The sequence below is a fragment of the Notolepis coatsorum genome, assembly GCF_963971535.1.
Source record: "Notolepis coatsorum genome assembly, chromosome: 13".
Classification (NCBI taxonomy): Eukaryota; Metazoa; Chordata; class Actinopteri; order Aulopiformes; family Paralepididae; genus Notolepis; species Notolepis coatsorum.
This window is the reverse complement of record NC_140177.1, coordinates 62,028,189-62,044,698: the sequence shown is the minus strand read 5'-3', so window position 1 is coordinate 62,044,698 and position 16,510 is coordinate 62,028,189. Positions and strand designations below refer to the sequence as shown.

The window sequence follows — 16,510 nt, the reverse complement described above, 5'->3', positions numbered from 1 at the left end:
ATGTTAATTCAAGTTCATAAATTGTGTCAAATTTTTTCAAATTAAATTGTTGTAATTGATCAGATGCAAAATGCAAATAAGTAAATATGGCATTATATATCAGAGGTGAGTAAGAAAATGAACAAATATTGATGTTTAAGAATGAGACTGAATAATGACATCACACAATAGTATAATGATTAGACTGTTGTGTGATGTCATTATTACTAGTATTAGACTAATCCTAATGAGATATTCCTCTAAATATGACTTCGAAAACAGCCACAATTTCAGGAAAAAAATACTAAAAAAAATAAATTCAGGGGGCCCCCATAGCTCTCAGGTGATAATTCGAACCCTGTGTGTGTGTGCGTGTGTGTGTGTGTGTGTGTGTGTGTGTGTGTGTGTGCGTGTGTGCGTGCGTGTGTGCGTGTGTGTGTGTGTCCTGATATCACTTTTGTCAATGAAGATCAGAGGACAGAGAACAGTCTAGACATGATGTCACCAAGTTGGCTGCTGCTGTGTTTTACATCTATTTACCATGGTGGTGAATCACCAGAATGCCCAGAAGTGCTTTTCTGTCCATTTGACCTGTATTTGGAACACGCTTTCTTGGACAAGCTGGCCAGGTATCAATACCACACAGATCACAGGTCTGGATATTTGAGCAGCTTTGGTCATTGCAGTTAGTGGCTAAGGGCTGCAGACATGTTGGGGAGGAGGATGGCCAAGCAGATGTCACGATTTAGTTTGTTCTCCACTGTAATGAGTAGCCCAGCTGTGTAGCAGAGAGGAGGTTTTCTGTACAATGTCCTCAAAAGCGTATTGTATTGAATTCTAATTAAAAGTATTTGAAATGTGTGTGTGTGTGTGTGTGTGTGTGTGTGTGTGTGTGTGTGTGTGTGTGTGTGTGTGTGTGTGTGTGTGTGTGTGTGTGTGTGTGTGTGTGTGTGTGTGTGTGTGTGTGTGTGTGTGTGTGTGTGTGTGTGAGCGAGTGTGTGTGAGCGTGTGTGTTTGTGTAGTGAGGTAGGTGGGTGTTCTCATGCATGGTGTCATTGTGAGTAGCACAATGAATTAGATCAATATACAGTATTAATGGTTCATCTATAATAATCTATATTAATCTCTCTTGCAGAGACCATTACAGCCCTATTTAAGACCCGTTTTCGCCTGGACTTCCCCTTTGACCTCCAGGAGTTGCCCGCATTTGCCATCCTTGGGTTAGTATGTTCATAACAAGGTGACCAGAGCGGTTAGGTGGCGTAGCGGAGATTGCGTTCGTCACCAACCCCGGAGCTGAATCCAGCTCACAGCTCCGGGGTTGTCACCAGCTTGGCTGGCCGTTCACACTAATACAATTGGCTGTATTAGAGGGTGGGAGAAGCTGGCGGGTGGGTCCGGGTAGTTGTGGGATGGGAGATAATCGGAGGAAAAATGGAGGGGGAAAAAGATCAATAAAATAAAAAAAATAAAATAAAAATAACAAGGTGACCTCTGACCCTTCCACAGCCTGAGCCACTGTGAGTATGTGAGACTACCCTTTCATTAATACCATCTGTACTGTTTTATCCAGCTCTCTGAAGGTGGATTCCCAATGTGAGAGGTCAATTTCTAGATATGATGCTGTTTTACTGTTGTTGTTGTTGTTGTTGTTGTTGTTGTTGTTGTTGTTGTTGTTGTTGTTGTTGTTGTTACTGTGCCATTCAAGTGTGTTCTGTTTTACCCCTGAATAATATGCATAATCTCTAATCCAAGTGTAAACAAAAGGATAGCCAGGATTCTAAATAGGTTTGGAGAAATATTATCATTCCCAAATTAATTGACATGTCCCTTTCGGTGCCAGCGACGACATATCTCGTTTTATCAGACCCCCCATTGAGTGCCGACGACGACAAACGTATTTTTTTTTATTGGCGATTTGAATTCATATTTCATCAATCGAGCCTCGGGTTAGTGCTGCAGAGTCTCTCTGAGCTCAATTGGGACCGCCCCCTATCGTCTCTCCCTGTGTAACTGCACCCCATCAGCTCAGACTGATACAGGGGGAGTGGTCAGTTTGCTCATTTAATTTTTCGTCAAGGCATCTGAAGAGACCAAGTGATCGCCGGTCCTCAGAACAGCGATGATTATGTATTTACAGTACCAACACTGTAATCAATAAGCGTGATCGATATTTGGAATGGCGATCAGGAATTGGAATAATCTTTTTGGATAACATCTGATCTCAGGTAAGGAATCTATTTTACCAGTCTTAGGATAATCAGACCTGTTTTCACAGAGATATAAGCGTTTGCCCTATGCTGTGTGTGGCTGTGTGGCTGTGATCGCTGATGAGGAAATAAGAGAATCGATTTTTCAGCCTGCGTCTATAGCATGCATAAGTACACATATACTATCGATAATCTAGCGTTTATTTGAAAACTATTCATAAATAGGCAGAAAAATTTGTATTCTAGAATATTCTAGTAAATGCCTTTTATCACGGAATCTTTATATTTTCCTTGAAAACGAGGGCTTTCAAAATGCTATAAAACGGAAATGAAGATAAAAAAAACAATCCGTTTCGACAATGTTGACTGCAAACAAGTCATTGATAAACGACAGGCAGATTAGACACATAGCCATAATTTAAGAGAGAGAATATGCGTTCACAACGCTATCATTGAAGTCGGTGGTGGCATTTAACAGGGTTTTACCATGTTCACCAGTGGTAATCAAAGTGTTAACTCATTGGACGCCACTCACGTATAAAGTTGGGTTAACCGTTTCGTGGCCAACCACGTATATATACGTTATTGGGTGCCATCCTTAACCTCTTCCACCTGACCGGTCCCGAAATGACATCTGGTCATAAATCAATATTTTTCAGACTGTTGTATAAAAGTAGCGATTTTTATTTCAAACATATTCAAGTATAAACATCATAAACATGTCACAACAGCATGTAGAATGTATATTATCATCAATACGTTAGTTTAGCAATAGGTTAAAAGTGTTATTAGATAGCTTTTACTTTTTGATTTGGTCAAGTCTATTTCGCGAGGGCGACCATTTTGGATATTTTGAACCATGGGAATTGTAGTTTTTTGTGGCCATTTTGTAGCAGACTTCTCCAGGTCTGGTTCTGCGTTGGAATTTTGGAAAACTACACTTCCCTTAAAGTTCTATGGGGTTCAAGGTGTATGAATTATTTCAATAACTGTTATTATTCGGGATAATAAGCCACAAAAGGTAAAGTTTTTGACAAATATTGAAAGGCAGTTAGTTTCTCTTCCCTATTGTTAACATGTAGGAACAATTAGATCTGAAATTAGTTTCAAAACGGTTGCACTGTGGGGAAAATAAAAAAGTACAGTAGATTTCATTATCTGTTCTTATGCATGCCTGGTGATACTAAATCCAAATAGAACTCGGGCATTTGAAAGATAATATAGATTATGTATATATATATAAATGTGCGAATTGGCTATAATAAGGTAATTTATAAGCCTCCTATTCTATATTATTTTTTTTATCCACTTTTTCTCCTTTTTATTTTATTTTTATTTATTTTTTTTATTATTTTTTAAACAAACACATAAACAAACATGACAACACACGATAAGATATACAAGCATTAGTTGTCAGTGCACATCCAATGAAATCACATTTTAGTTAATTGTCTTATATAGGATATACCCCTAATACCTGTTATCTAAAAACCTACACACATCGAACCCCCCCCTCCCGGACCCCACCTTGGATAGTACCGCCATTATCCCTCGCACCTAACCAGACACTACCATTATAAGTAGGGATGCTCGATATTGGCTTTTTTACCGATACCGATATTCCGATATTGTCCAACTCTTAATTTCGATACCGATACCGATACCGATATCAACCGATACCGATATATGCAGGGTTTCCCCCCCAAAAAACTGAATAATTTCAGGTAATTAATAATTCCACTGGATGCATTCAAAAGGCTTTCTAAATCTAAGCATTATCTGTGCAAAATATGATAATTAAAAAAGTTAAAATTAACATTACATATCTCTTGTTGTTGAATTAAACCAACATGCATACTTTTGACAATAAATAAAATAAGAATTGGTTCTTACTTGCTTGCCTGGGTAAATAAAGGTTAAATAAAATGTAAAAAAAATAAAAATAAAAACATTTTTTTTTTTTTTTTTTACCGATACCGATATTTTCCGATATCACATTTTACTGCCGATATCGGCCGATAATATCGGTCGGCCGATAATATCGGACATCCCTAATTATAAGCTAGCTTTTATTCTCTCCACCACTTCTAACCACATTGACATTTTGGATTCATTGAGACCCAGAATTCTTGCTGTAGATATTTCTTGATAAATCACATCGAGATATGTAAGAAACCAAACTTTCCGGAAAATTTTTTCCGGTTGAAACCAGCGTGATGCGATCAGCTTTTTAGCTACTGTGATACCCGATAAAACCAATCTCTTTAGCTGTGGATTTACTGCAAATTCAAAAACATCATTCAATAGTAATACCGAGGGGTGTACAGGTATATTCCAAGATACGAGTTTTGATAATTGTTGGGTCACATCTTTCCAGAATGTCTTAATTGGTGGGCAGTCCCAATACATGTCCATAAATGTCCCTTCGTCCCCATTTGTACATTGGGAGCATTTGGAGTCTTGTTTAAGACCCATTCTGCTCAGTCTTATAGGAGTCAAGTATGTCCTGTGAATATAGTTAAGATTGATTTGTTGATGGTCCGGGTTCCTTGATGTAAGTCGGACATTTGCCCAGGCTCCTTGCCAATCAAAGTCACTTTCCAGGTCTGGTATATCCCTCCTCCAGGCAGAGTCTAGTTGGAGGGTTTCATACGAGGACGTTAGTAATTGATGATAAAAATCTGAAACAAAACCTCTCGATGTCTCTCTTTCATAGAAGAATTTGTGGTATCTGTGGTGTTCAATTGGTATGTCTAATGGAACACAGTGAGACTTCAAACATAGCCGTAACTGTATGTAAAAAAGCCATGTGGACTTGGTGAGATAAAATTTTTTGCATATTTCTCCATAACTACAAAAACCCTGTTTGTTAAAAACATCCCCTAATGAGTGTATGCCTTGCTCTTCCCATCTAGGGAATCTTATAGGTCGTTTTTCAATTAAGAGTGCATTGTTATTGAATAAGGGAGTATGATTGTGCCATTTATGTGGGTTAGGATTTTTTTTTGTGTTTCACGCTATATCCGGATCGCATGAGTAATTATGGGGCCAAATTTCCGTTCACAGTGCTTGATTGGTAGTTTAGTGTATGCTATGTCCTTCAGTCTATGTGGGGCTACTATGTTTTCTTCAAATTTTCTCCAGGATACTAATGCTTGGGGATCAAACCATGTTGTCAATGGTCTTAATGTGTACGCCTTAAAATAGTGGAAAAAATCTGGAAATGCTGCTTTATTTCTCTGTGCGGTGGATCTTTTTATACGTGGTGGTTTGTTATTCCAAATAAATTTGTATGTGGAGGAGTGTAATCTTTTCCAGTAACCCTCTGGAGGGGGTAACGGTAGCATTGAACTGAAGAAGTTGATTCTAGGTAGTACATCCATCTTAACTATTGATATCCGTGCTTGTACTGAGTTTTTAAGTTTTGCCCACCTATCAAGGTCGTCTTTGATTTTGTTTTGGATTTTTGTGTAATTGTGCTTCACCGTTTGTCTTATGGTGGGGAATATTTCCACTCCCAAGCATCTAAAATGTTTTACCATAGGTATCTCTCCTGGGAGGGTTATATCTTTTTTTGCAGGGGTGTTAAGTGGAAGGAAAGCCGACTTCGGCCAATTTATCTTAAATCCCGATAAATCACCAAAGTTCTCAATCAACTTGAGCAGATGAGGCAATGTGGTGTTGGGGTTTTGCATGAACAATATTACGTCGTCCGCATATAAACTAATTTTATGTTGTGTGCCCTTGATTACGATTGGTTCTATGGATTGGGATTGTCTTATATATTGTGCTAAAGGCTCTAATGATAGATCGAATAGTCCGGGACTAAGAGGGCAACCCTGTCTGGCTGAGCGTGATACCGGAAAGATTTTGGAGATGATTGTACCTGTTGTAATCATGGCCGATGGGTCTTTGTATAATACTTTAATCATATCAATGAATCCTTTTCCTAACCCCATCCTTTCTAATACTGCCCATAGATACGACCATTCCAGCCTGTCAAAGGCTTTCATAGCATCCAGGGACAGCATCGCCTTAGGTATGGTGTCATCCTTGTCGGCATCTAGTATGTGCAGTATTCGTCTTATGTTATCAGTGATCAGGCGGCCTCTTATGAAGCCAGTTTGGTCCGGGTGAACTAAAGACGTCATATGCTTTTGTAATCTGATGGCTAATACCTTAGAGTACAGTTTGATATCGGTTCCGAGGAGGCTTAAAGGTCTATAACTACCGCACTCGTTGGGGTCTTTGTCTTTTTTAAGGAGGACTGTTATGAGTGCAATATTGTCATTCTTATGGAAGTTCCCCTCCTTGACTGAGTATAAGATCATATTTAGTAATAAGGGTCCAATTATGTCCCAACAAGAAAGGTACATTTCTGATGGGATACCGTCTCTTCCAGGAGCCTTACCACTTTGCATTTCGGATATGGCCTTCTTGAGTTCCTCTAGTGTGATCGGTGTTTCTAACTGTTTAGCGTCATCCTCTGAAAGTTTAGAGAGAATAATTTGATTAAGATATGTGTCCATTTTGTTTTGATCGAAGGTCGTTTCTGATTTATATAAGTCGGAGTAGAATTCTTTGAATGTATCGTTTATTTTTACAGGGTCTGTTTCAAGTACTTGTTGTGCTCTAATGGTAGTTATATCTGCAAATTTTGCATTAATTCTTAATCGCATGGCTAATAGGTGACTAGGTTTAGAACCTTGGGAGTACTGCTGTTGTCTTGTGCTGCGTATTTGTATTTCCGATTGTTGTCTGTATATGGCATTGATCTCTATTTTTAGTACGTTAACTTGATTCTCTAATCGAGTTGAGTTGTTGTATTTTAGAGAATTAAATAACGTTGAGTAAAGCGTTTCCAGCTCAGCCAGTTTTGTGCATTGATTCTTGCGCATTTTGGAGGAAAAGCTATCAGTGAAATCTTTGATCATTCCCTTTACCGACATCCATATTATTCTGGGGTCTTGCACCGAGTTTGCATTCTCCCGTTGGAATACTATAAGAGCTTCTTTGAGTTGTGTAACGAATTCCTTGTTATTAAGCAGCATCGAGTTAAATCGCCATCTTGGGGCTCGGGAGGATAGTATACCAAATGTTCCTTTAAGGAGTAAATAACAGTGATCTGCGTTGGGTATCATTTCCACTTCATAATTATCAAATAGTCTCTGTGATGCAAAGACATAATCTATTCTGGATAATGTGTTATGTCTCGCAGATCGACAAGAGTACTTTCGGGTCGTGGGATTAAGTAATCGCCATAAGTCATTTACACCTGTAATCTTCGACCAATCCTTTAATGCCTTAGATGAATTATTTTGTTCGCTGGAAAAGGCGAGGTAAGATTTGTCCATCCTTGGGTTCCAAATGGCATTAAAATCCGCACCTATTATAAATGAGTAATCGGGAATGTCTAACATTGCATTGGTTAGTGTAGTGAAGAAATCCTCTTCGTACAAATTTGGGGCGTATACCGCTACCAACGCTATTTTCCTGTTCTTGTGTACAATCTTAGCTATAGTTATCCGACCTTCTACATCAGACCATACTCCCTTTAATTCAATATTCAACTTACGTTTAACGACTATGGCTACACCCCGAGTTCTCGTACCAATAGAAGAGTGACTAATATTATAATATGTGTTGTCCGCTAATTTATCTATGTCTTTCTCTAGAATGTGCGTTTCGCTTAGCAGAGCAATGTCCACCTGTTCTTTTTTCATCAGTGTGAGCACGCTTTTGCGTTTGAGTTGGTTATTTATTCCCCCGGTGTTCCAGATCATTATATTCAAACTAGCCATAATCTATACATGTTGTAGTGTCGTTTTTGGTAATGCTTCTGGAGTGCGAGGCAATAATAGATATACATCCAACTAGTGAGGTCCCGTTGAGAGCCGAGCTTAAAAACATACATATATACAAATAAAAATCCCCTTCCCTCCCCTCCCACCGAGAGTCGTACAGGATTGTGTTCCATGAACACAACCTTTGCGTATGACTCCCTCCCTTACACCACCGGATATCCCAGAATGATCCAATTATCCTTAACATACCTGTTGTAGCCAATTTAATGATTTTCTGCCTTTATGTTACTGTATGAAGGCACCTTGTCATCATGAAAGTGTTGACCAATTAGCAGGCAGTGGGCTCAGGAGGCGGGGCTCATGTGCGCTTAGGTGCAGTCTATATGTATGGGTTCACAGGTGTGCAGCGGCAGGGAATTTGGGTAATTATCACAGGGAAGCCACACTATCTTTTTACCGTGCTCGTTTGTTTGTTTTCAGTTACATTGAGTCACTTTTTGAGTTTATTTTGTATGCTTATATTTGTCCACACCGCAAGTAGTAATAAAACACTCTCAACAGTGACCAAGGAGAAGACATCATTTTATTATCAACAAGCATCACGCGTGGGAAAGAGCTTCACCCAGTATTCCCTCACTGGCAACATTTCTTGTTAGGTTGCCCTTACACAAGTAAAAAGATAAGCTTCTAAACAAGATTGTTTTCGAAGACGGACAGATACGGAAGGAGTCAAGGAACAGCGCCCCTTTTCATTGACGTTTCTGCCGATTCAACCACGATATCAACAACGCGGAACAGCACATCAAAGAAGTTACGGTGAGACGGATTCATGAATGAATGGAATAAAGTTGTGGAAGGAGTCGCCTCGCGCAAATGGATACAGGCAAATCCTACCAAGAATTCTATATAAAACCTCCGCCTATTGCTTGACATTGTAGACATGAGTAGCGTGGGGAATCAGGAAATTAACGTTGAAATGGAGGCAGCTGTCAATCAAGATGAAACAGACAATGAACTTGGCAAAAGGCTTTCTAAGCCCACATTTAAAGCTTTGGAAACAAAGATCATGTTGTTGCATAAAGAAAGGAACTTTGGACTGAAACAATTGTGTAAAATAGCTAAAGAGTTGGATCAAATGATGTGCTCAAATGAAAATATTTCCGTCATGCAAATTAAGCACGACACACTGTGGAAGTTGGTTGGTGAAACTACACGGGTACATGAATCACTAAAACCTCTATTACCCGACGACGAAATGTCTAAACAAACAGAATGGTTTCAAGGTCACCTGCACAATGTTAATCAAATCATTGACAAAATGGAGAAATGGGTGTGTGCTAATAGGGAGCAGTGCATGCCCACACAAGTTGATGACAATGATTACGAATTCAATGATGTGCCCAATGCAACTGAGGGTGTGGTTGACACAAAGAACAATGCTGTTTCGAGTACAAATGAGGTTCTGAATAACAACGGTTCAAATAACAATGCTGTGTCCTATACAAACGAGGGTCTTGATAATGATGGTTCAAACTTCAACTTTGTGTCAAATGAAAACGAGGAGGTGAATAGTATTGGGCCAGATGACAGTGTTTCCAATACGGGTAAATCAAGGGTGTCACGTGGTAGTTCTACCCGACACTCAATGTCATCAAACATTTCTGCATCCATCTTGGCACAGGTCGAGGTGGCGGCACTCGTGGTATTGGAAATGGCGTTAAAAGAAAGTCATGAAATGGAAGCTCAGGAGGTACAATTAAAAGCACAAATGGAAGCCCAGCAAGCACAAATGGAAGCCCAGGAGGCACAAATAAGGAAAAAAAGACAATTGCTTCAAATACAAAGTCAAATTGCTGCTCAGACAGCTAAGGTAAATGTTCTCAGGAACAGAGGGTCTGACATTGAAAGCAGAGTTACAGATGGAATGAACTCTTATGCATCAAAAGAAAAGGCTGTTCTCAACCCCTCTGCTGTACAATTCATTCCATCAATGTCGGATTGTCATGTCAGCTATCCACCAACAAGAGGGAGTGAACCTGCAATGGCAATTGATGCACAGCCAATGGATTCAACACAGCAATACAGATTTCCACCAACAGGAGGCAGCAAACCTGCAAGACCAACTCAATCACACCAAAAGCTATATAAGCAGCCCAGTACTGTAGCCACTCGGCACAAGGAAATCAGTTCTCACGGAACAAAAACAAAACCAAGTGCCTTCGCTGCAAGCATGCCACAGCGATCTCAACACCTACCTCCTGCTGTATGTTCACCGCAGCAACCCAGTCAAAGCAGTGAGGATCAAGGCAATATCTTCACGATCATGCAGAAGCAAAATGACATTACAGCATTACTTGTGCAACAGCAAGTTTCCTTATCACTACCCCCCAGGGATATACCAATCTTTGATGGAAACCCTTTTGAATACAACACATTCATTAGAGCCTTTGAACATGGAGTGGAAGGAAAGGCTGTTAATAGTGTGGACTGCTTGTACTACCTGGAGCAGTACACTAGAGGGCAACCTAAAGAGCTGGTAAAGAGCTGTCAACATATGCCATCCGACAGGGGGTATCACAAGGCAAGAACTCTTCTGCATGAACGTTTTGGAAATGAGCAGAAAATAGCCACTGCATATATGGAGAGAGCGTTTGGATGGGTACCTATAAAATCAGAGGATATCAAGGCTTTGCAAGCATTTTCGTTGTTTCTACGCATCTGTTGTAATGCCATGGAAGACATCAGCTATATGTCTGAGATGAACATGCCATCAAACCTACGGGCAATAATTATGAAGCTACCTTACAAACTCAGGGACAGATGGAGAAACATTGCTTTTGAATACCAGGAGAGACACCATCGTCAAGCAGGTTTCAGTGAAGTTGTCACCTTCATTGAAAGACAAGTGTCTATCGCATCTGACCCACTGTACGGGGACATTCTAGACACTGTTGTCTCAATGTCAAAGTTAAAGATTGGAAACAAATCTTCACAAGGACGCCTGCAGGAGAGAGGAAGCAGTTTTGCTACCTTTGTGGCACCCGTTGAGCTTGACAATCAAGAGGAGAGAGACAAACCAATAAGAGAATCCTGCCTGCTATGTGAAGAGGGTCACAGTGTGGAAACATGTTCTAAAATGGAGAAGAAGCGGCATGGTGAGAAAATAGACTTTCTAAAAAGAAAGGGTGCTTGCTTTGGATGCTTACATGTCGGGCACATAAGTTCACAGTGCCATAGTAGGTTGTTTTGTAAAATATGTAACCTAAGACATCCTACCATTCTCCATATTCATGAAAGGGAATGGCAAGAACTAAGATCACGACAAGATGGCACACGAGATGAAAACGGAATGAGTCAAGTCACCACTCCCAAAACTTGTGGCCACATAGGGGCCGGAGCACAAAATTGCGTCTTGTCTATTGTACCTGTCAAAATCAAGGCAAAGAAAGGCAACACAGTCTTAGAAACCTATGCATTCTTAGACCCCGGCAGTTCATCCACTTTCTGCTCTGAGCAACTCATGAGGAAGCTCAACTTGACAGGAAGGAGCACTAGATTCCTGATGAAAACAATGAACCAAGAAAACTTCGTCAACAGTCAAGTCATTTCAGGACTAGAGGTTGCAGCACTAAACAGTGACACCTACATTGAATTGCCTGATGTGTACACCCAACACAAGATGCCTGTGACTCGATCTAACATCCCGCGACAGAAGGACTTGTATGCTTGGCCATATTTAAACACTGTGGAAATTCCTGCTATTGACGCTGACGTGGAGTTGTTGATAGGAACTAACACTCCAGACGCAATGGAGCCATGGGAAGTGATAAACAGCAGGGGTAAAGGACCTTACGCTGTTAAAACCCTGTTGGGATGGGTTGTTAATGGACCGTTGAGAGAAGGCGGTGACGGTGGGATTGGCTGCCCCACGGTCACAGCCAACCGCATTTCCATTGCTCAGATAGAGGAATTGTTGGTTGAACAATACAACCATGACTTCAATGAGAAATCAACAGCAGACAAGCCAGAAATGTCCATAGAAGACCTCAAGTTCATGCAGATTGTCAATACTTCAGCCGAACTAAAGAATGGACATTACTGCTTGCCATTGCCTTTTAGAGAGGACAACGTTGTTATGCCCAACAACCGCCACCTTGCTGAGCAAAGAGTCCTCGGCCTAAAAAAGAAATTAAATAAAAACCCTATCTTCAAAGAAGAATATACTAACTTTCTCAATAACGTCATAAGCAACGGCTATGCGGAGAGAGTGCCAGAGCACCAGTTGGAAGGAAAAGAGGGAAAGGTGTGGTATATCCCTCACCACGGGGTACACCATCCTAAAAAGAAAGACTTGCGAGTGGTTTTTGACTGTACAGCAAGCTACAAGGGAGTGTCACTCAACACCAAGCTACTTCAGGGACCCGACTTGACAAATTCCCTACTTGGAGTTCTCACAAGGTTTCGCCTAGACTCTGTAGCAATTATGGCTGATGTAAAAGCTATGTACCATCAAGTCCACGTGGCAAAGCAGGACGTGGATTTCCTTCGCTTCCTCTGGTGGCCAGGAGGTGATCTAACACAGCCACTCACTGAGTACAGAATGACTGTCCACCTGTTTGGTGCAGTATCATCACCCAGCTGTGCTAGCTTTGCCCTCAGGAAAACGGCTGAAGACAACAAAGCAGACTTCCCAGTCCACGTAACGGATACCATCCAGCACAACTTCTATGTGGATGACTGCCTGAAATCTGTGTCCTCAGAGGCAGAAGCCATATCCTTGGTTACAGACCTTACCGCCGTATGCCAGTTGGGAGGTTTCCAATTGTTGAAGTGGATGAGCAACAGCAGATCTGTGTTGGAAACCATTGATGTTGAAAAAAGAGCCAAGAACGTAAAGGAACTGGACTTCGACAGGGACAGCCTTCCTGTCGAGAGAACCCTAGGACTACAATGGTGTGCAGAAACTGACACCTTTAGGTTCAAAATGTCAGTTCAGGACAGACCATTCACAAGGCGAGGTCTTTTGTCTGTCGTCAGCTCAGTCTACGACCCTGTTGGGTTTCTAGCACCCTTCACATTACCTGCCAAGATGTTGCTGCAAACTTTATGTAAACTGGACTACAGTTGGGATGAGCGTATTCCTCAAAAGTATCAGTTACAATGGGTGGGGTGGCTAGAGGATTTGAAAAGACTCAGCACCTTTAGTGTGCCAAGATGCTTTCAACCCAAAGATTTTGGACAGCTCACAGGTGCCAGATTACACCACTTCTCTGACGCCAGCGAGAATGGCTATGGCACAGTTTCATACTTGAGGCTGCAAAACAATAATGAGAAGGTTCACCTGTCTTTTGTTCTAGGAAAAGCACGGGTTGCTCCTTTAAAGAGTGTGACAATTCCAAGGATGGAACTGACAGCTGCTGTACTGGCAGCAAGAGTTGACAAGCTCCTGATATCAGAGTTACAACTGGAACTGGAAAACTCGACCTTCTGGACAGACAGCACAACGGTGTTAAAATACATCAGGAATGAAACAAAGCGCTTTCACACTTTTGTTGCTAATCGGATTGCTGCTATCAGAGAAGCTACAGATATCTCACAATGGAGGTACGTTGACACAAAGCGGAACCCAGCAGACGAGGCCTCCCGCGGGGTGAAAGTTGAACACATTCTCACCTGCAGTAGATGGATCCACGGCCCGGAGTTCCTTTCCAAAAGTGAGGAAGAGTGGCCTGTTAACATTATGGATACAAGTTCCATCAACAGTGATGACCCAGAGGTCAGAGGAGAGGCCTCAGTTAACGCTGTCATCATCAACGACGCACCACAAGCAACAAATCAGCTGATAACTTACTTCTCCTCATGGAACAGACTTAAGACCTCAGTTGCGTGGTTTCTTCAGCTAAGGAAGACGCTGCAGGTGCTGCTTCAAAGGAGAAAAGAACTACAAGCTGCTCTGTGCAGTACCGAGTTTGACATAACTCACAAGAACAAAGTGGAAGAGGACATGAAGAGTTTCAGAGCCACAATGGGTGGTCACACCTTATGTCCTGAAGACATCGACACTGCTGAAAGAGCCATCATTCAATACTGTCAAATGGACAAGTTTAGTGATGAAATCACTGCTTTAAAAGAAGGAACATCTGGAGTAAAGAAAGGCAGCCGCATTTGCAGACTTGATCCAGTACTGGATCACAGGCTTTTGAGAGTGGGAGGAAGACTTAGCAAAGGAGCAATGCCCGATGATATAAAACATCCAGTCATTCTTGCTAAAGGTCAACACATCACCACTCTCATCTTGCGCCACATGCATGAACAGCTGGGACACTGTGGAAGGAACCACCTGCTTTCGGGACTTCGCAGACGGTACTGGATCACCAAAGCAAATGCGGCTGCCAGAAAAGTACTCAACTCCATCGTTGTCTGTCGACGAAACAGAGGAAAGCTGGGCGAGCAAAAGATGGCAGATTTACCATCATTTACCAAAGGAAAGGTTGCAAGCTGACTTTCCACCGTTCACAAATGTCGGCATAGACTATTTTGGACCATTTGAGGTGAAGAGAGGCCGTAGCCTCATCAAACGATACAGAGTTATTTTCACATGTATGGCCAGCCGGGCAGTCCATTTGGAAATGGCCTACTCATTGGACACCAGTTCTTGCATTAACGCCATACGCAGATTTGTTTCTAGAAGAGGCCAAGTGTCACACATTAAGTCTGACAACGGCACCAATTTTGTTGGGGCAGAACGTGAGCTGAGAGAAGCTTTAACTCACCTAAACCAAGAGAAAATATCAAACTCACTACTTCACCTTGGAGTAAAGTGGAGTTTCAACACTCCAGCTGCATCTCATCATGGAGGAGTGTGGGAAAGGGTCATTCGCATGGTCAGGAAGGTGCTGACTTCTGTTCTTCATCAACAACATCTAGACGACGAAGGATTACAAACATTCCTGTGTGAAGTAGAGGCCATATTGAACGACCGTCCCATTACGAACGCCTCAGAGGATCCAAATGACCTTGAACCTTTGACCCCGAATCACATTCTTCTGTTAAAGGGCAAACCTTCCCTACCACCAGGGCTCTTCAGCAAAATTGACTCTTATTCTAAACGTCGATGGAGGCAAGTTCAATTCCTCTCCAACCTTTTTTGGCACAGGTGGGTTCGAGAATATGTACCACTGCTGCAGGAGAGACAACGATGGACAAAGGACAAGAGGAACTTTGCCACAGGGGACATCATCATGATTGCGGACTCTAATGCCCCTCGTGGATCCTGGCTGTTGGGCAAGGTACTGCAGACCTTTCCTGACAGACATGGACTTGTGCGATCCGTGAAAGTTCAAACCAAATATAACATTCTGGAGCGACCGATCACCAAGATCTGTCTTCTTTTGGAAGCTGATTAGATTAATAACATTTTTTTCCCTTTGGACATAGGAGAAGTTTCCATGATCATAAAGATCTACTTTCTATTGGACGCTGAGTAGACTGAAGCCAATTTTCTATTACTGGGGTTACTAACCCTACTGGATTACACAAACTTTATGAACTACATGACTTTTGAACTATCGCCAAGATCTGTCTTCTTTTGGAAGCTAATTATACTATTATCTGTTTTTTCCTTCGGACTGCATGAACTTTGAGCACTACGAGTTAAATATCAACGCGGACTACGCACTTGGCTACAACCACTTGCATGCATTGAATTGTTACATGTTTATATAGTATCAATTGGGGCCCGGAGTGTTGTAGCCAATCTAATGATTTTCTGCCTTTATGTTACTGTATGAAGGCACCTTGTCATCATGAAAGTGTTGACCAATTAGCAGGCAGTGGGCTCAGGAGGCGGGGCTCATGTGCGCTTAGGTGCAGTCTATATGTATGGGTTCACAGGTGTGCAGCGGCAGGGAATTTGGGTAATTATCACAGGGAAGCCACACTATCTTTTTACCGTGCTCGTTTGTTTGTTTTCAGTTACATTGAGTCACTTTTTGAGTTTATTTTGTATGCTTATATTTGTCCACACCGCAAGTAGTAATAAAACACTCTCAACAGTGACCAAGGAGAAGACATCATTTTATTATCAACAAGCATCACGCGTGGGAAAGAGCTTCACCCAGTATTCCCTCACTGGCAACATTTCTTGTTAGGTTGCCCTTACAATACCTATGTATACCATAGGATCTAACACTCTAAATTCTACCATAAGTAGAATGTCGACTGTGGCTTGGCCACTTTCCCGTTAAATAAAAATTTAAATAAGATACAAATAAAAATAAAGACCAAAAATAAGCTTCAATTATCATGCCCTAATCACTTACATTTTATATGAACTTGTGTAATTTATAATAACCCATGAATAATATGGAGGTATTGAACTGAAAAGAGAACCTCAATAAATCAGAGAAAACAGAAGAAAAAAAACAAGTAAAAGGAAGAGAACATTAACTTAGATCTTAAAAGAGCTTTGCTATGCTTAAACATCTAAAGTATAAATTGGAGAAGTAGTGGAAATAT

General features: G+C 41.3%; 1 protein-coding gene across 1 annotated transcript in view; it reads left to right on the top strand.

Moving 5' to 3' along the window:
* clcn2a (chloride channel, voltage-sensitive 2a) overlaps positions 1 to 16,510 on the top strand; it is a gene marked incomplete at both ends in the record, with an annotated part of 204,996 nt that overhangs the window by 151,167 nt on the left and 37,319 nt on the right. The window contains one exon of the mRNA XM_084327681.1: positions 1,115 to 1,199. Coding sequence (XP_084183807.1) covers positions 1,115 to 1,199 — 85 coding nt within the window. The remainder of the gene's footprint in view (positions 1 to 1,114; positions 1,200 to 16,510) is intronic.